The 21408-nt window shown below is 37.5% G+C and overlaps 1 protein-coding gene across 2 annotated transcripts in view; it reads left to right on the top strand.

Moving 5' to 3' along the window:
* The window catches only part of STARD9 (StAR related lipid transfer domain containing 9), a 101517-nt gene that overhangs the window by 45157 nt on the left and 34952 nt on the right, over positions 1–21408 (top strand). For both annotated transcript variants that reach the window (XM_039552106.1, XM_039552105.1), the window contains exons 8-20: positions 4809–4878; positions 7102–7174; positions 8059–8126; positions 9082–9179; positions 9394–9594; positions 10007–10104; positions 11853–11930; positions 12642–12716; positions 13214–13393; positions 17180–17231; positions 17917–18054; positions 18885–18967; positions 19990–20093. In XM_039552106.1, coding sequence (XP_039408040.1) covers positions 4809–4878; positions 7102–7174; positions 8059–8126; positions 9082–9179; positions 9394–9594; positions 10007–10104; positions 11853–11930; positions 12642–12716; positions 13214–13393; positions 17180–17231; positions 17917–18054; positions 18885–18967; positions 19990–20093 — 1318 coding nt within the window. The remainder of the gene's footprint in view (positions 1–4808; positions 4879–7101; positions 7175–8058; positions 8127–9081; positions 9180–9393; positions 9595–10006; positions 10105–11852; positions 11931–12641; positions 12717–13213; positions 13394–17179; positions 17232–17916; positions 18055–18884; positions 18968–19989; positions 20094–21408) is intronic.

The raw sequence follows: 21408 nt of genomic DNA, 5'->3' as shown, positions 1-21408 counted from the left end.
AGCATCTTAGGTGGCTTTGTGTTTTCTAGTGAATCAAAGCTTTCAAAACATGTGACAGGGAACAGATGAAAATGAAAACATATTTTTTCCCATTTCAGTTGTCTTTCTTACTTCAGTTCTTACCTTCTCACTGTTTTTCTACTTCCAGTTTATTTTCATTTTTGATAGGTGCTTTCACCTCAGGGTCTCATACAGCTTTGAATTGCAGTTTGGCCTTTGGTATTTCGGAAATTGAGTGGCTCCTGGTGTAAAGTTTGCTGGCTACATTGCTGTGTATCTGACCAGCAGCTGACAAAAGTCACATCTCAAAATCGGTGCTCCAGTGTAAAATCATACCAAGTAGCTTTATGGTGGAGATGAGAAGGAAGAGTGTTTTCCAAACTGGGTGTTTGTTTAAAAAGCAAATGCATACATTTCCTTTTCATCTTGCCTTATATCTAAGGACAGAATTCCAGAGTAGCCTCTGGTATCATTGACTGTGCAACTGCTTGGCTGGCCACCAAGTGGGTAGTAACACCTAGGGAGTACGGACTTAGTACACAAAATGCATATCACATACGATTTTATGGATCCTGTCACATCAGAGCAAATACGGATTTGTCCTGGTTTCTAAATAGAGTTATTGTCTCTGTTTGTTTAGTGAATTTCTCTTGTTCTCCCTGGTTCACTTTTCTCCCTGTTTTTCTTTATTACGGCATTACACATAACATGGTTATCCTCCCTCCAGAGATTAAAGCAAGATGTGACAATAGATAGAGTGACTTGACTGTGGGATTGGATGGAGCCTGACTGAATGGAGCCCAGATTCCTTGGACACCTGTATTGGTCACAGTACATCTAACAACCAATGGTTGTTAGCAGTTCCTCCTCTCAAAATTGGAAATCGGCACTTGCAAAATGTTGAGCTTTCATGGTCCTGTACACAAGGGCCTGTCAAACATTCTGGTTGTTTCAGCTGTGCTTTCCCTGAGCATCAGCATCCTGTTTTAAGGAGACTTGGAAAACAGATGAATTGATGGTCTCATTAGTATGGCAAACATAATTCTTTGAAAAGCAGATTCACAGACATTCGGCTTTGAGGGTTTTCCAAGATTCTCTTTCTACCTGCTTGTTATTGGAGAACTTCATTGTTGATGGAGTACAGATACTAATTATTTTCTTTTAGCAGCTGCTCATTCACCACACAGGAAAAGGTCTTTAAACTGCTTCCTTCCTTGGCAATTTCCACCCCTTTTCTCAGACCTTATATCTCCAGTGATTCCTTGGCTACATATAATGGAGTTTCCCTGTTTTAAAGAAAATGAACTTATAGCTTCTGCCAATGGGCTGGCTCGCCTTTTGTCACTGTTTTGTCTTCATCTGGAACCTTCCAGGCCAATTCTGTCACTTCTTTTTCAATTCTGTTGTGGCTTTTGTTGTTGTTGTTGAGGGGTTTGTTGGGGGGAGGTTGGTTGTTTGTTTGTTTTTACTGTGCTTTTTTTATTTACCTATTTTGAATAAGGATTTTATACTTGGACGCAACTGAAGTTTTTGAGTGTAACAGTTTTATGATAGAGTTCTGAACTATGCCATTAAAGTTGCCAGTTGATTAGATTTTGTAAACTAAGAGGAAAAGATAATGGCAAAAGATTAACATAAATAATATTTGCCACTTTTGGCCACGGTTGTAAATTCAGTTTGAATAATTTATTTTAGATGATTCACTCCCTCTGTGTTACGACAGCCTCAAAAAATAATTGTGTTAATGCCTGTAAGAAAAATTTTATTTTCAATGGTAAGTGTGATTCACATTTTTAGAAAACAACTGATCACATGCATGAAAAGTGAAGTAATTTCTCTGCTGAAGACATCATGGGATGTAATTAGATGTTGTTGTGAGACCATGTGAACAGAAGTAATTTCAGGCTGATGAGTCAGTGGCTTAGGGCAACAGATGACAGGTCTTTTGAGACGTGTATACAAATATATATGAATCAATTTGCCTGTGTGGTTTGTGCAATTGTGAACTGTGACAGTTTGCTTTACTTGGGACAGCCCTGGTGTCTGTTGAGGAGAGGGACTAATAAAGTGTGATGGAACTGCATTCATTAGCTCACATCAAAAATAAGCAGCAGTGACTTGAATGCAAGTAACAAGTATAGGCAGCTGGATTTTAATAAGATCAAATTCAAGAAAGCCTCTTGTGAAGAGGTTCACAGCACTGGTACAAAATGCCCTTCTCAACTGCACTAGTGTATTGCTGCAATCAAAAATTGCTGAGCTCTGTAATGAGGGTTTTCTACATGCTGAAGTGGTCTTTGGCAGTTTTATATGTAGTCTCTCTGTGCAGGATCAGAGTGCAAGAATAATATTTCCAGTAGCTAGACAGCTGAAATAAAAATTTTCAGCAAGTTTACTAGAAGGAGAACTTGTTTTGTGTTTCACTTCCAGGCAATTTACTGTATGGGAGAAATTAAATTGGTGAACATCAGCAAAGCTCAGAAATCTTCCATTGTTTTCCATAGATCAGGCAAGTTAAGGACTAGCATCTGGATTTGTATCATGCTTCATGCAAGCAATCAGCATTTTTAAGGCTTGCTTTCATCAGGAGCTCCTCAGTGTACCACTAGTTTTAGTTTTGTGTTTGGTATCAGTGACATCCAGAGTACAGTTAGCTGTGGATGAAGAACACAGAGAGGGGAAAATCAGAAAACTTAATCCCTTTAAGGACACTTAGTTGCTCTGGGTAATGCATTTTCCATTTGCAAGTCCAGTCGGAAAGCCCCAGCTCTGGACACTAAGTATCTTAAAAGTTTTCCAGCCCATCGTTTTTCACATAAAGGCTGAGAGATTGTAGCCTTTAACATGCTGAAAGTGTTTCAGTGCTTTGGATTGGAATCGTTTCAAACTTCTCCCTCACAGATGGTTGCACTGTTAAGGAATCAGCCTCTCTTAAATCAGGAAATGATGCAATCTATTTTATTACTCTGAGACAGATTTCTGGGGGACATCCTTTCTTACTCCAAGGCAGATTTCTAGACAAGCAAGTGGTTTTGATATTTCTATGGGACTTGAAAATGACCTTTCTTTTTCTGGCAGCCAACAGAACACTTTGTCATTTCTTTTCAAGCAACATTTAAAATATTTCATTAACCTTCTTAAAAGGCTAACTGTTTTAAACTCTCTGCTAGATTCACAATTCCAGTGCTTAGGGAAATGTAGGCAGGTAAGAATTTCTTCCATGCCTCCTTTTTATAATGGGACTTTTATTCAGTTAAGTAAGACCTGGAAAAGGGGTCTGTGAAAACAATGTATGATAATTTCCATATTCTGAGCTTTGAAGATCCCAGTGCTGCTGGAAAAATAATGGGCCTCTTTCTCAAATGGAAAATGTGATGGCTTCTGGAATTAATGTATTGTAAAGAGGCACTAGAGAGCAGAGCAGAAGAAATACTCGTTTGAAAATCATTCTATACTTTTTGTGTGTGCAAGTATTCATGCACGCACACTGCAGTTAGGGGGTTTTTTTAAGTGTGGGTGATCCGAAAATCTGGTTTTTTCTTTATGTATATCAGTTGTTAAAGGATTAAAGTAAATTCCCTTCTTTGGCTTAGGTTTTGCTTTGCTTTCATTTAAAGTTAAGCAAACTGTTATCATGAAAGGATAGACTCCAACAATATCAGAAGTACCCATTTCAGTCTTGTTGAAGTTCATATTAATCTTGACTTACATTCTAGCAATAGATAAATTATTTGATCTAAATAAATCAAAAATTTTTTTCAGTACTTTACCCACACTTTCGTGGTCTGTAGTAAAACAAGCCAAACCTAAATCTGTGGAGGGAGAGGAAGTTGCCCTGGATTCCAACTGTGAGATAAAACGTTCTGCATTGGCATGTTTTGCTATGGTATGACAAAGACTAGCTTCACAACTAGGTGTTTTTTAAGAAGCCACTGCAGTACAAATGATAAATAATCCTCGGTGATGAGGCATATTAAACTGGATTTATGGGAAATACAAGCCTGTTGAGGATAATTTCGTACGTGCACTGGAATTTGCATTTTGCCAGAAGCTGTCAGTGCCACAGCACAGCAGCACACCGCCCTCCACTGGGCCCCACTTAGTCATGACCACCCCTCCAGCACAGCAGGCTTTGAATGTGGTATTGCTTTCATTTCTTTAGGGGACTTTCCCCTCCTTAAAAAAAAATCAAATTTAAAAAACAAAAAAGTAAAAACCAACCAAAAACAAACTGAAAGGAGAACACAAGAAAAGGCCAGGTGGTTCATATCATTATTTGGGGAGATCCTTCAAAAAACCCTCTGAGGAGAAAAGTGCATGAAGAGTCCCAAGTGCAGGCTACAACCTAGTTAAGTAAGTGGTAAATATTCACAGGGTTTGGTTCCTAATTCTGTTAGTTGCATGAGCAGAGCCATCATCCAGAGGCAATGGCCAAAATCTTCTTTATAGGATCTGTACCCAAGTAGTAGCAGTGACATAGCTGAAAATTTATTATGGAGTTATACTGGTTTTTAAGTACCATTGTTGTGCAGATGGAAAAGTTCTGCTCTTTGAAGGTATGAGGCTTTTTTTTTTATATTAATGTTACTGCATTGGAAGGATGAACTAGGATTTTTTACTTAATTTTTTTTAAAATGAAATATTTGTGTTTTTTAATAAAATTTACTCTACTTGAGAGACTACTTGTATAATAGACTGTCATCTCAGCAGACCATCCTTTTTCTCCTGATGTTGGGTAAATTGTTGGATAAACTGAATGAAACTTCCTGAGAAAGCTAAGTCTTTAACTCTTCTCGAATCTTTGGCAGGTTTGACTCAGCATTTAGTTACAGACTACAAGCAAGTTGTAAAACTTCTAGAGGAAGGAATAGCTAAAAGGTATTTTATATAACAAACCATCTCCATCTGCATTTAACACTTCTTTCACTGTGTGTTGATTTTTATTTTATTGAATCTGTTGCCAGTGCTTTGTCATGACAGGGTGTCAGATTTGGTGATCCTGCACATGACATACACATAAGATGTTACCTATCCTCATATTGTCCACAGCAAGAGCTACAAGCACTCATGAAGTTGCTTCTTCAAAACTGATCCCATGCTGACTTACCCACAACATTCTACCATCTGTCTGTGATAAAAAATGCAAGCCAAGAAAACGTTTTTTCTGTAAACAGACATCTGTTTTTCCCCTTCAATTGCTCATGATACTTTAGGCTGGATAGCTTTCAGCTCACTTGGTCATGTAATTAAATTATTTAAAACTGCTGAAAAGATAATGTATATTTATTTATTTTCTAAAAGTACTTGGTTTACAATTATTTGGTTTTATTTCTATAAGTTCCTAGTCCAAATTGTATATTTGCTGTCAGAGAACTGTGGGATTTGGAACGCTGGTGAAGCCAATGATTTTGGCTCTTGTTAGTTAAGACACTTTTTGACAAGAAGCAGTAAGTATCTTTACAGGTGCCATTACAGTAATGGAAAAGAGTTATATTTGAAAGGATCCTCCAAACCCTAATCACAGTTTCAAAACTGGTATTAAGTCTTATCATAAGAGTAGTCAAGGTTTTAGAATAACAGTGGTGCTAGGAAGTAAATAAAAACTAAGCTGAACTACCACACAAATCCCCTTAGAATGTACATCAGGATTAAGTTTTGCTGTTTCTGCTTGTAGCAATTAATAGATGCAGCTTTATGGTAAAAAGACTATTTCAGTACAACAAAATTCCAGGTGAATACATGGGTTACATGGGTTGTGAGTAATTGAGATGTGAACTTGGTCTCTACTTTGTGTATTGTTGGAGGTGAGGAGTACTATCACTTCCTCCTCCAGATCTTGGGGCACTTTCTTTTTCTCTTTTGCTTTATAAACTTTGGTGCTGTTCCCTTACATTCTCTGCCCACTGTAGGGCTGTTTTGTATCTTCTGTCCTTTACCTAATTGTTTGTCTTCCTCCTCCAACATCTGGAGACTAGTTCATGTTCTCCTGCTACCTCAGCTTTGGCTTGCTTATAACCATGGTGTGCTCAGCTGCCTGTAACTTTTGGCAGTGGCCACTCACATGACAGTGGAGGAGGTGTAGGAAGCAGAGAACACCAGGCAGGAGAGTCCTGGCTTTGACCTCATGCCCTGGGCACTCAGCAGCACACACACAGCTGCAGCTTTCTGCTCTCCAGTGCAACTGGTCTCTGCAGTACTCTGGCAGCTGGGCTTGTAGCAAAAGCATGGTACCACAGTCCTTTTCTGCACTACTAGAGTTACCTACTGTTGTTGAGGGTAGGCTTGGAAAAACTGATAATAAAGGCTGCACATGTAGCTAATACCCCAGGTAAGCTCAAAGGAGAAAAACCTGTGTCCTAGCTTTTGCCCTAGACAAAGTCCTGCTTTCTTTGAGTTTTTCTAACCGAAACAACAATAAAGTAAGTAGAATTTCCAAAAAGTTTGCATTACAGAGGCAGTGGGAGGGTCCTGCTGCTCCTCCTTCTGTGACCAGTTCCTTCTTGCCAGAGTGCACTGGGTCAGAGCTCGAGAGCCGTATGACCAGTCTGTCCATGTAATAGAGTCATGCAAGTGCCACACAGGGAATTACAGTATTTATTTAGTACTCTCATGGGTAGACCTGTTAGTCTCACTGGACTCCTCTGGCTGTGTAAAAGAGCTGTATTAGCATAAAGGAACCCCAGAAGTGGTGTATGAAAGTTTTTGAACCCTTTGGAAATGCCAAGGGATAAAAATGGGCACAAATGGAGAAGATGTGCTGGGCTTGTACACTCTGTATTCGGATGAGCTGTTTGATGCTGCTGCTGGCTGTATTTCTCTGCTGTGTGCCACGCTTATGCAACACCTTGTACCTGTGCAGTAAGGCTGCTTTGAGATATCTCCTGAGAGTGCTGCTGGTGGAAAAAAACACCTCTAATTGATCCTCAGTTTCCACCCTTCCAGGTTCTCTGCCAAATGCTCTGGGATCAGATCCAAGAATGCAGCCTGCCATATTCTCCAAGTTTCACATTCTTTTGTTTATCTGCTGTATTTGTTGATTTTGATTTCCCTGAATACAGGGAAGTAACCCTTTGTGATTGAATGGTTTGTTCTTCTTTCTAGAATCACAGCAGCTACACACATTCACAATGCCAGCAGCAGATCCCATGCTATCTTCACCATCCACTACACTCAGGTTAGCGAAAAATAACGCAACTTCCTTTTCACTTTCAAAAGCATTGTTCACCATGTTGTGCATTGTTTACTTGTCACTATTTTGTGCTGTTTGTAGTAATGGTGGAAGCTGTTACTTATTTCCTTTGGATCACACTGCAGATGTGTTGGGTGCTATTGAAGTGTTCTGTTCCTTTGTCCAAGCTTATAGTCAGAAGTGATGCCAAAACCTCACATTTAAAAGAAATGTTTTCGGTTTTAATCAGCCCTTCGAAATGCAATAACCCTCCTCTGATGCTCTGAAAATTACGTGTGAATATGTTTGAAGTTATGTTTTGTCACACTTATTTAGGATTCTTAATTGAAGTACAGCATTAGTTTACACCAAAATTTTGTATCTGTCCAGCTTTTCAGATGTGCTCATCTCTTTAGCATTTGGCATCCAGCACTCTCCCTGAGACAATGCAGCCTTTCTCCAGAGGAATTACATCCTTCCCTGGCAGGGAAATAGTTCAGTGATCCAATAGACCTTTTCTATCTCACACTTCTAACATCCTGTAATCACAGAACTTTTTGGGATATTTTTCCTTAGTTTCACAAAAGACCTTTGGAATACATTAGTGGAAAATAACTCTGCAAGGTCTACAAGAAACCCTTTCACAGTCTCTAGGCAGTAAAGGTTTTTTTCAAGAGGAAATTGGCATAAGAGGGTAGTTTCTCTGTGGGGTGAGAAAGCTGTTGAGTTAATGGTTTGAACATAGTCAGAGGGTCAAGGTCACAAACAGAGGCAGTGAGACAGTCGTATGTACAACTCAGCTTCAAACAAAAGAGCACATCAATTTTGTTTTTAAATTGTTTTAATTAATTAAAGGGAATAGTCTTCCTTATGTATGTTTTTCTCTTCAGGCTATACTGGAGAACAATCTTCCCTCTGAAATTGCAAGCAAGATCAACTTAGTGGACCTTGCAGGCAGGTAATAATATATGGAAGGGCAAAGAGGTAATTTTCTCTGAAGATGCTGGCAGTACTGTCTTAGAAGATGAAGTTTAATATTTTAAAATTTCATTGACCTAACAGTAAGCCTGACTTTCTTATAAAGTAACAGGGAACATTAAGCTAATATTGTCCTTGTCAATAGTTCTTCTGTACTGTGTATTGGTTTTCACTGGGGAAGGGAATTCCTGGATCCTCAATTCCAATACTGTACTGTTGCGTACATTTAAGGTAATTCCATTCAACTCCATATTCTTATTAAGTGGCTTTTCCCGTAGCTGTTGTTGGAATTACTAAATCTGAGCTTGAAAAGAGAGGGGGAAAAGGGAATGTGTTCCTCATGGCTGGGGAAAATAGTTATATCTCACTGTTTGTGTTGTTCATATTCCAAAAGTTCCTAGGTCTCTGATCTTTGCTATGCATCTCAGTGAGGAACATGTGGTTGTGCTGGATGTAACAGAAAACAGAAAGATGGAAGTTGTGCTGAAGAGTTATAGAACAGTTATAAAAAAGGACTTTTTTTTTCTCAAGAACATAAATTGCCAAGCATGTATGGTCAGAGAAAGTGCTACTGAGGGAGTATACAGACTTTTGTACTGACCCAGTCCACCCTTGTGGAGTTGTGAAATATATGTTGGTTTTTTAAATTCAGAACCACTATGATTGGGTTGCCCAGTTCAGACTTGAATTTATATTTTGGTGGGTCTTTAACAGTATCTTGCACCAACAGCCTTTGCTCATGGTTGTTTGGACTTCCTGAAATAGAGAACAATATAAAAAATACTCAAAGTATATGGGTTTTTTAATTGCAAAGCTCATAATTTCTGTTTTCTTGTATTGCTTGAAAATACATAATGTTTTCATATTGCCTGTATGTTAATAATTAAGCATTTTTGTTTATTTTGCATTGTCTTTTTCATGCTTGCTTGCTACAGTGAAAGGGCTGATCCCAGTTACTGTAAAGATAGAATTACCGAAGGTGCCAATATTAACAAGTCATTAGTTACACTTGGAATTGTCATATCCACTTTAGGTAAGCAAATTAATTCTTTATGTTGAAGGGTTGTGATAAAAGCATGTGACTCACTCACCATGTGTTGAGTGTAGATGTTTATTTGCATTTACATCAAAAAGCTCAGCAGATCAGCTGTGTGGTGTCTTCATAAACTGTAATGACATCTAAGAAAATTAAGTAGCCATGGCAAAAAGTAATCCCTTTCCTGAGCTATGTGGTATTTCTCCTTCAGCACAAAATTCTCAGATGTTCAGCAGCTGCCAGAGCATTAACAGCATCACAAGCGAAGGGGACAGTAGCCATGTGGGCAGTTCTCCCTCAGGCAGCAGCAGTGGGACCAGGCGGCCAGCTTACATCCCCTACCGTGACTCCATCCTCACCTGGCTTCTGAAGGACAGTCTGGGGGGCAACTCCAAGACCATTATGATTGCCAGTGAGTTCGGTTTCTACTAATTGTTTAACGTTTTGCACTACATTGTGCCTTTAATATTCTCTACTGCAGTGAGAAGACAGCTGTAACACTTAGAATCTGTCCTTGTAATGATTTTCATAAATCATTACATAGAATTACATAGAATACTCAGGGAAATGAAAATGCATGCTGATTGTGCATGAAATTATGTTTAAGAGTCTTACCAAGGTCATAGCCTTGATTTTAGGGGATTCATTCAGTTATAAATACAATCTGGAGAAGACATTCTCTGTGAGGTTAATGAAATAACCCTAGGGTTATTTTTTGGTTTTATTTTTGAAAGAAGCAAGACTGATAAAAAATAAGCCTTTTTGAAAAGTGATGGGTTAAACTGAATGCTTTTAGAATTGTGTTATTTGTTTTCTGTCTGTAGCTATCTCACCTGCCAGCTCCAGCTACAATGAGACCATGAGTACCTTGAGATATGCTGCAAATGCCAAAAATATTATCAACAAGCCCAGAGTAAATGAGGTGAGGCCTTGAGTTCTGCCTGAGGCAGCCTATGTAGTCACAATTTGTCTTCTTCTCAGTACAGAAAATAATGAAGCCTTTAAATACATGGGAATAATTTTGGCCGCAGAACCTGAGCTTCATTCATTGCTTGTTTTGGGAATGAGCTCTGGCTTTATGACAGATTCATTTGTTTGATTGTGCAGGGGTCCTTCACAGGCTGCACAACTTAAAAGATGGCAGAGTACTAAAGAGAGAGTCAGGTGCTGCATTGGAGGCCTGAATTCTGTTGCTGCCCCTGCTATCCCATTCTTGTTCAATTCTAGATGTTCCAGATGCTGAAGGCAAATTTTCAGTGTGTGGTTTTTTTTTCTCATTTTCCACTCTTACTCTTTGGTAAGTCCACATTTATCAGATGTGAAAAACATAAACGCTCTCAATCAAAGACATAGTGCTTAAACAGGAGGTTTTAGATACTATAGTCTAAGAACCATCATTAAAAATAATTCATGGAGAAGTGCATAATTCTGTCTTTACAGCAAAATTCAAGCAGCACATACTGATCTGGATCTACAGTCACATATGCTAGAAATATAAAACTCTGGAATTGCTGCTCTGCAACTGAGTATTCTTGACCTGGTATTCTGCATGAGGCTCCCTTTACACATGATCACATAACTTAAGGACTGAATCATTGTGCATCCATTTAAGGAATATACAGTGAATTTAGGTTTCAAAAAAAAAAAAACTTGATTCCAGCCATTTCCCAATCTTTAATCCATTGACTTTACAGCTTTAGTAGTAGTCTTTTGTGATTTTGTGATTTGGCATGAGTGTATCAAGATACAATTATGTAGATAAAAGATAGAATAGTTCATCACTATTTGCTTTCCTAACAATACTCTGTTACGTTTGGGCAGGAGTAAACCCTTCTAATCCTAGGTTTCCCAATTTTCATTTGCATCTGAATTACCCATGCCTATAAGTAGTTTTCAGACATCAAGAGTAGCAGCAATTGTGTGCTTGGTTTTGCCAGCAGCAGTTCTCAGCTCTGTGACAGGCTAAAGTCACAAACAGTCCTGGGTAAGCCTCTTGTCACACACAGCCTCTCAGCATCCCAGCAGGTGTACCCATCACTCTCTTGCACAGCCCATGCTAGATCCTTAATCCCAGCCCTCTTCCCCTCATTGCAAATTGACCTGGCAGCCCAGAGAAAGCTGATTCTTGACTCAAGAGTTTGTCTGAACTGTCTGTAAAAGCTGTTTTCCAGAAACTGCCTGTCCAGAAACACTTACTCTGAGAGTGAGACAGATGCCTCCACACAAGCAGACAGGAAATTCTTTATGTATCAGCTGTAAGGGGTTTTAATACTATCCTTGATGACATTCTGACTTAGTCTCCTCTAATTGGATTTTATACACCAGCATTAAATAACAGCATCTTTCTGATGTAATGTAACTATTTTGAAGATAAGTCCTTAAAAGTAGTGGTTTATCCATCTAGTCATGATGGGAAGAAATGCTATGGTAGGTCTGTGTTCAGAAGAGACATGGAATAAAGTTTATGGTAAAAGGGAAACTATCCAAGATGAGAACCACCTATCCCTAGGCAGTATGTCTCAGGGGCCTGGCAGAGTGAAGCAAGGAGTACTGTTGTGAGTTTACTTGTTCTCCTCTCTTCCTGGCTCTTGGAATACCTCCACATTGATTTCTTTAGCTAGAATGTTTTTAAGGCTGGTTTTTCCAATGGTTTGTGTCTCAATGTTTCAGGATGCAAATGTGAAACTGATCAGAGAACTGAGAGAAGAAATTGATAGGTTGAAAACTATGCTGATGAGCTTTGAACTGGTATGTAGCAACATTTCCCCACTGGAGCTTTTATGTTACTTTAGGTAGCTTGCTTTCATCTCATCTGTTTATCTTTCCATGTTTATTGTAACTGCAGAGAAATGAAACTGTTCTCTGGGTGATTTTGCAGTTGTTAAAAGGTTAGCTGCTTTTCTTTCATTTCACCTCTTTTTGTCACTATATTGATAAACCTGAAGTATAAGTAGTCATGTCAAAAGGATTTCCTTGCTTGTCTTTCATGGAGTTGGATGCTTTACCTGTCCAGAAATACCATGAAATAGAAATATTTTATTTTTAAGGGTATGGAAGCTTCCAGAGAGTAATTGATGTTTCACACTGCCTTCACACTCTTTCCCCTCCAAAAAAGTTGTGAACATCTCACAATACAGCTGACATCCCTGGTGTTGAAATAATAATAGTGTCTTGGTTTTCCAAGCCATGGAGAGAATGTTTTGCTAGGAGAGGCAGAAACTACAGTTCAGGATTTATTTACACAGAACTAGCTCTCATTTACTGCTTTTTCACCAGTTCTTTACACCAAAAAGTAGCATGCCATAGCTAAAGAGATGTAGGCTAGATACGAGAAGGTAGCACATGTATTTTGTCATTCATTCTCTTGAGTTCATCAAATGCTGGAGAATTAAAGAACATGCCTGCCAGTTGTGAATAGGAAAAGTAACATGTAGATCTTGGTGACTGTTGTTTGTACAGAGGAATTCCAGTCCCTCTTGGAGTGATGACAGGGATGGAAATCTGACTGAGCTGGTCCTGCAGAATGAACTGAAGGTGTGTATGATTTACTTGATGCTGTATCTCCTGTTCCACAGGTGGATAGCATTGCTACAGTTGTGAAACTACAGTGAAAACTTCTGTTGTCTTAATCCTTTCCTTTTTGCTCTGCAGATGCAGGAAACTGCCACCTTTAATGCAAGATGAGTGTGCTCTACCAGTTTGTGACAAAAGTGTTGTGTCCTTAATGGGACACAGTCCACTGTGTATTACTATGTCTGCACAATTCTACCCCTTGTTTGAAAGCTGTCTCAATATACCACAGTAATTCATTATACAGAGTCTGTCCCTTCTAACATAAACTCCAGTTTATTCAAATGAAATTACTGTACACTTACCAAAATTACTGAGAAGATTTGATCACTGGTAACCTGGAAAGGTTTTGCAGACCTTCAGTTTTGCCCAAAGACAGGTGAAATAACTTGTTAGCATGATCAAAAAGGAAAAATTAGCCTGCTTAGTAAGTGAAACTGTTCTCTCTCCTCTTCTTTAAGATTGAGCAATTGACCAAAGACTGGACAAGTAAGTGGACGGACAGGAAAGCCATCATGGAAGAGTACAGTGTGGACATCAACAAAGAGAAAGCTGGAGTAACAATAGATTCTAATTTACCTCATCTAATGGCCATGGATGATGATATCCTCAGCACAGGAGTGGTGCTGTATCATCTCAGGGTGAGATACGGTCATTTGTCTTATTTTACCCTTTAATTTGAAAGTATTTGTTTTCTTTGGAAATGGAGCGTGGTTTGGGTGACGTTACAATAACAGCTATCAAAACATGAAGGTCACAGATCATAATGTGCGGGGAAAATAGAAAATACATGGAAATGGAGAAGAAGAATTAATATATGAATATAAGTTGACTGTTTATGAATGCATATGCAAACTATTTGATATTGTATTACAAGCCAAGCAGAATACTCAAATTAGGTATTAGTAGTTTGTCCACAAAGCATAAGGACAGTTATGTGTGCACGTATGTGGAAACATAAAGGATGGTGCTTGAAGTATGCCAGACATCCTGGTCCGAATTTTATTATGCATTTGTATACTTAAGACTGGCTTATTTGAATATGTATAGATAAAAGTAAGCTTTAAGAAACAAAAGCTCACTTTGGCAATGACTTCTATACATTGCTTTTAACCCTACCAGAGATCTGCCGAGTAGATACCAGGTATGTACCATGAGGGCTAATTACCTGTGACCCTACTTGAGTGGCTATTTTTGAAGATCAGGTAGAAATCCTGGCCTCATAGATACTGTTTTGTTGTGTAGCTGCTAATTTAGGGCAAGGCTTTCACCAAGAAACTTTCATAACATTGTATGTATATTACTGCACATTATGGCATAAGATGTGCATGGCTGGGTCAGACAAGTTTTAGGAGTTTTTTTGGTTTTTGATAAAGTAAGTGCTAAGCCATACTTCAACATTTTTAATGTTGTTTAAATTGATGGAAATTACTGAAATATTGATGCTGCTTAATGTGAAAGGAATGTTGGATGGGTACTTCTACAGAGGTGCACTCGTTGCCAGAACATATGTTAAATAAGGTTGAAAATCATGTATCTGTCTACTAATGAAAAATCTTTATCTAGATTTTGTGGTAATTTATATAGTTTAGGGACACAGGATTCTTTTATTCCTCTTAAAAGTGACAACAAATATTTAGAACAGAAATCATGCTGTTCTTCTATCATGTTGAAAGAAAGACTTAACTAATTTTTCTCATGCCAACACAAAGAAATTGTACCAGGTAATTTTTTGGGACCAAGTATTTATGTCCAGTGCTGATCAACATGCAGCTTCAACCACTCAGCCCTACATTAACATTAAATATTTATTGGAAGCAACTGCTACTACTTAAACGCTTTTCTATTATGTGCCATTGTGGAAAGAGCAAATAATTTCCCATATTAATTTTGACAACACCTAATTTAAATATATTCATTTTAATGGCATAACCTGGTTTGAAGGGTCACCTTCTGAAGTCATTCATGACTCTGTCACACTAACATCTTTGTCCCTTCTTTCTTTGCTTCTAGATGCTGCCTTTTCTTTTCTTTGTGCTTTACATCTTTTAGTCTCTGGTATCTGTTACCTTCATCTGAGCAGCAAGAAGGTAAAACATTAGCAGTTCCTTACAAATTAGGGCTTCAACATATAACAGCACTTTACACTGTACTTCTAGAGAGAGGTCACAGCAGCAGTTTTCAGATCATGGAAAATAAATATTGTGTTACTCATTTACTCTCCTGATATTTCATAATAATAATTGCACTAATCAATGCTGCACCTATGCTTAATTTTCTGGCTTTTATTAATAAAAGATTTATGTTTTCTTATGATTTAACTGACCTTTTTTGCATAGCTTAAAAATATGAAATTTGCTTATTGCTTTAATAAAAGGTGTATTTCATAACCTTTTTTGAAAGCTGGAGTACTCCCAAAAGTGAAAGGGCAAAGCAATCTTTCTCTTTATTGTTCTGTAATGTACCTTAGGAATTCTACCCCTAGTCATGAGACACAACCAGAAGAGGTAACAATGTAAAAACACTTCAGCAGATGTGAAGATGTGCTGTGATGTGCTAAGGTCAGGTTGTGAGGTGGTTTCATCTGAAACATCTCTCACTTTTTCAGGTGTAAAACTCAATATTAAATTAGAAAATAGTATAAATATTACAATTATAATCTCAATAATAGCATTTTAAAAATGAAATCAGCATGGTCCTGGGTTATGGTTATTTTTGTTTTGTTTTCTCAAGTTGAGCTAGTTTGCTTGTATCCCGTCTGTACCCTTCGTCTCACCTGCAATTTTTATTTGGATTTAAACTTACCCAGAATCACTCCACCGACTGGGATGCTGTTGTGAATTTCCTGAGCCAAAGCTGCTGTAATTCATTTTTCTGAATTAAATTGTATTACCAGAGAGTTAGTTCAGCACCTTGGAAGAAGTTTCTTTTGAAATTACAATAACTATTTCTTTGCTTAGTGAAGAAGATAATTGGTAAAGAGATCTTTCAGGAGCTGGTTTGCTTCTCTTTGTATAAGATACGTGTTGCTAACTCACTTGATTGAGTGATGTGAGTCAAGTGCCATATGGACCATAAGTTCTAGAAGTTGTGGCCAACCCAGGTAGATATTTTGCAGCTGAGTTTGCTGAACGTTCAACTGACATGTAGCTTGGTAATTACTCTAAATTGGAGGCACAGTCCAGCTTTCAGCCTCTCCAGGAAATGAAGTCTCAGCAGGGCTCATGCCTGAGGGATCTGTTAGTTGGTTCAGGTAGCTGAGCTCTGTGAGGAGCTTTGTGATAACCATTCCCTTTCTGTCCAGTGCACAAACCCACTGTCATTTACCCATAATTACCCATAGCTGAGTCACCTTGAGTAGTGCACAGCTTCTGTTTTCCCAGTCTTCAGGCTTCCAATTACTACTTCTTGCTTCATCTTTAAATCTAGGCTTTACAATATGCTTGGAGCAGAGAGCATATTCAATTTGTTCTAATTTGAATACAAAATCACATTGTTTACTGCCCATAATTAATTTTAATATAACCGAAAGGCTTGCCACTAAAGTAATTTTAGAGTGCATTTACCAATCACTTTACCATAACCAATTACAGTGTCTCTTTGGAACTGGGAAATTATCTTGCTTTGTTTTCCTAAGAAAAAGCACAGAAGCAATAGACATATAGTAAATTAATTGCCCTTTTTTCACAGTTTTTTTCTCATGGTATTGTTTAAATGACTCTTTTTTATTCGAAGGCAACCATAAAACTACTGTCTCACTTCCATCACCGACCCATAATATGGTTCGAGTCTTCTTGTTTTGGAGGCTTTTGTTCCTAGGCAGTTCTTTTCTTCAAAGTTTTTGAATCTTCAGGTTTGGGAACTTGCCCATATACCATAAGCACCAGAAAGACTTTTCATGTATGTCATTTAAGTTTCAGAAAAAAGTTCTTCTTTAGTAGTTAGATTGAAGAGTTCATCATCTATGACAAAGTTCTCTTCCAAATTAGGAATTCTGTTACTTTTAAATTTGAAAAGTGTGGAATAATCATTCTGCAGCTTCTTTCTTTCTGCATGATATTTATTAAAAGAATTTTCTCATTTCTGCAAACACCAAGTCTCACTGTAGAAGTTCAAAGCATCAGGAAGCGTGTTCATATTCAAAATGTTGGTCTCAAGCACAGTCCAAAAGTCATCCACTGAGGGTTACTTTATCTACTGAAGTTGTAGAAGCTGACATAGCTGCAGGATGAAGAGTAATTGCAACACTGTGGGGGACAGTGGGCTGAGCTGTTACGAAGTACATAGCGTTTGCTTCAAACAATTCAGTCATTCAGAGGCAATTTATTTTAAGTATTTGCTAAAATGATGTACCAAAGCTTTTTTAAGTAGTATATATAGTCTGTTTTCTGTAACCAGCTTTTAAATTAGTTCTTTTCTTGTTTTAGGAAGGAACAACCAAAATAGGAAGAAGTGACTCAGACCAAGATCAAGATATTGGTAAGAGAATGATATTACAACTTATTTTGTGATATGGTCAGGTCAAACCAGAGGTTTACATCTGTCATGTGTAATAGCCAGGTCATGTTTCTATTTGTCTGCTTTCTTTATTGAAAAAGGTAAGTAGAAGAGACTAATTAATGATGTTTGCTAAAATATATGTTTATTTTTTGTTTAAAAAAAAATTTTCTCTTTTTTAATTTTAGCAGTCAATCTCAGGAGCTAGATACTATGATAGAGACCTGAAACTTTATACTAAAATTGAAAAATTTGTGGAATCTCAGCTTTGGTTAAGTTCTGCTAAGCTTGGTTATGTTTGATTATTTTCTACCAGTAGATTTGTGAATTATAAACAATAAATAACATAATGGCATTAAGAAAATTCAACATAATAGAAGAATTTGCACATCAGCTCCCAAATCAGAAAGTGATATGTAGTTTCCCAGTACCAGGTATAAAGAAACAATCTCACTATTTTCAGTAGTGAATTTCAATAGTAAGTTTTTTTCTGTGATTAATTATTTGACTAGCAGGATTTAATCTCCTTGTTTTGCACATGATATAGTTCTCTGGGGTATGCAGTATGCATAGAGTCGAACAGTCTGTGGTACTCCATTCTCAGGCAAACAGAATGGAGTAACCAACCCAACCCCTTCAACAGGAGAGATAAATCTCTACGTTGTAGTTTTGCAGGGACAGTGGATTGAAAGGAATCACTGTATGATAGACAACCACTGTGGGATTGTGACTCTGCGACCAGTTCCAGGTGCACACTGCTCTGTGAATGGCTGTGAAGTGTCTGGGTCGTGTCGTCTGTCACAAGGTAAGGCTTCTTTTTCTGTGAGTGCTGCATTAAAGTCACCCAATCACTGGAGTTTAGGTCAAGAATTTCAGAACCTGAGCAGATCAGGGAAAGACATCTCTCAGTCTGCTGCCAGTTCCACAAGGCTTGATCCATGGCTAGAGCTGGGACAAATAAATTAAGTACCCCACAGAAGTCAGATTAAAACATTGCTGACAATATTCTGCCTCCTTTTGGCAACAGTAGTCTGTAGGTTTCTGAAAAGGGAAGACGTGTAGTCAGAGACACTATTGTGGAAAGTAGTGGAGACTGGCCCTAAGCCAGCTGGCCACTGAAAGGGTTTTTTGGCAATTATATAGTATGGTTGAAATGACCTTCAGCTTTTTCACAGTCTATTTAGGTGGAAGCTAATAGCCACTAAGTCACAAGTATGATAATGAATTCAGATTAAATGGATCAGGCTTCCATACTTTTAGGTTGCTTAAAGTAACAGTCCAGCTTCTGGGAACTTGCAGTTATCTAGACTCTTAAAAATATAGTGTAAAAGCAAGTTTTCAGCAGTGGATTGGTTGTGGTTTTTGGCATGAAGTCATGCTGGCTGGCCTTTAATATGAACAGGGAATTTACAGTTACACTTAGTCTGCAGAGATCTGCAAGATCAGTTTGCTTGGATGCTGTCATTACAGATTGATAACTCTGCCATTCCATAGTGGCAAATTCTAAAATTAGTTCTTTGTTCTGTGGTGTTCAGAAAGCTGTTGGTCAGAATTTAATTTTTTTTAAAACATACTATTCTATAGTAGTTTGATGAATTATGTCTCTGTAAATATCTAATTATTCTGTTTTCACAGGGGCCCTTGTTGTCCTTGGCAAATCTCATAAATTTAGATTCAATCACCCAGCAGAAGCTGCTATCTTAAGACTAAGAAGATCAGTAAGTTCTAAAACTGCTTTTCTCTCCTAATTTTTCTTTTTCTTTCCCATTTTTTTTCTTCTTAAAAGCCAGCCTGATAAAGATAATATTTCATCTCATCATCATATTCACTTGCTACATTTCCTCCATCTAATGGTCTGTAATGACACTAAACCTTCTGTGGGAGGACACTAGCACTTCTTTCAGATGTGCTTAGCAAAAGATGATGCAGATCCCTTGAATAATTTAGTGTTTCCTATTTCCAGTCATGACTACAGTAGGATTGAAACAAAAAGGCAGAATCCTGCAGTGAAAAGATCAGTTAAGAATCTTTCCACATCTGATAATCTTCTGAGTTATCTTCTTTGTCATTTCACTGTCTTGAATGAAGTATACTAGAAGAATTGGAAAATTTGTGGGATTAAGTACTTAAGTATTGTTGACTCTGAAAGCAGTGAATTGTTCCATACATCAGAAATAGATAAAATATTTCTTGGTATGTTAAGCTCAGGAACTAACTACTGTAAGACGTTATTTGGTTAGCTAGTTCGATGATGTTTAAGAACTGAGATAGTTCTTAAAATGAATGACAAACATAGCTTAAAAACCTGACTTTAAAAAATACGAATTTTCTCATTTAGGAGTTAACCACATTATCAACTGATATTGGCAAGAGTCAACCTTTTAAAATGGATTTTCGTTTATTAACATTTTATACTTCCCATTCTTCCATCCTTTTGCACTCACTGTGAGATAAGGGGCTTAACTTCTGTTTGTTTTCTTTCTTAATTTCTTGATTAATGAAACATGCAGTACATTAAAATAGAGCTGCAAAAAGAGATGTACTCAGTAACAAATACTTCACAATTTTGCTAATTATCAAAGACTAAGCAGAAGTGTAAGTGAGATTATAAACTCACATGGGAGGTATTATGCAGCCTTGCACACAATAGTTAATGATGACAGTGCTAATGATAACTTGGAAGTTCCTGGGTTGCTGTGATTTTAATAAATACCTGTCTTATGTTGTGTGCTTTCTGTAGATTAGTGAAACCCCACCCACTCGGAGCTATGGAGCTTTGGACTGGCTCAATCTGCATGGAAGTTGCACCAAATCTCCTCACTATATCCTTTCTTCTCTTCACAAGTAAGTTTAAAACTAAGAAAAAAAGCAACTGAAGAAACAATTTCTCTTGTGGGATGATATCTGAAATAAGGGACTTGGTTCAGACAAAAGTAAGCTGTATACAGAATAAGTCCCATCACGTTTTTGAGTAGTCAGATAAAAATGTCAGAGAAAATACATTGGCCAGCCGACTGATATAGAGCATTAAGATATACAAGCAACAAACCTGCAAAATTATTTCTTGGTGCTCAATTAAGAAAATGCCTCAGATGAGACTGTGAGCCTTAGTTCACTTGGACATCTGCTGTACAGCTAATCTATAATTTTTACAATATTATTCTTTGCTTTAATGTACAGAATGGACTTTTCAGGATATGATTTAGCCAAGGTAATTATTATCAATTGACTTTCCCTGTTAATTTGTTGTGGAAATCACAAGATTTGTTCATAAATTCCCTTTAGTGCAAGTCCTCATTGAGCCCTTCATCTCAGAAAGCCAATGTGATTCCTTGTTTGATTGTTTTCAACTGAGCAGTAAATAAGGCATATACTGCTTTCAAAGTGTTGAAGAGCTGCTCATACTCAGTGTTTAGTGTGTGCTTTTATGGCAGAGACTTTAGGAAATGGAAATGATTAGTGTGATGAAGACAGTGATTAATGTGTATCAGGAAAATGAATTGAGATATGTTCTGTGTTTCAGTTCATGACATTGAAAATAGAATATTAAAGAATAAATATAATTGGGTTCTTTTTCTTTTTTAATTCCTCTCAGCCTGGCACATTCAATTAACCTGTTAAAGGCGAGAAACAGCCATCTTCTCATTCATATCTGTTGATGCTTCTGCTTCTTGATAGAGTGTTGTTGCTGTGGTAACATACTGGGAATCTTTTATCTCTTTCTAGAGGAAGTATCTCATCTCATGTTCATGAGCATAAAATGTTATCTCTGTTTTGAATATTCTTCATTATTCTAGTCAAGTGCCTTGCTTTCCACCTTGGGTAGTGTGGTTTGATATGTTCTCTTTAATGTATCTAATCTCTGCATTTGCTTTTCATTTGCTGCAGTGATACCTGTCTATACAAAATGTTACTTCATTTTGTTTCTTTACTGAAGAACATTTTACTTATCATTGCTATTATTTTCTTAGGAAAAAATACAAAGAATTTTAAAAATAAGGGTTTGTCTTATGACCTTCAAATGTACACACCAAGGTGCTCTTTATGTTGCTAAAAACATTAGTTGTGGAGCTCTTTTCACAAGTTTTTTGATGAACCTAGAAAAACCTGAAGAAATCCAGAAGTTATTATAAACAGTTTATCAGAAATTTGCACTTAG

The sequence above is a fragment of the Corvus cornix genome, chromosome 5 (assembly GCF_000738735.6).
Source record: "Corvus cornix cornix isolate S_Up_H32 chromosome 5, ASM73873v5, whole genome shotgun sequence".
Lineage (NCBI taxonomy): Eukaryota > Metazoa > Chordata > Aves > Passeriformes > Corvidae > Corvus > Corvus cornix.
The sequence above is the reverse complement of the archived record's forward strand: the minus strand, read 5'-3'. Positions and strand labels throughout refer to the sequence as shown.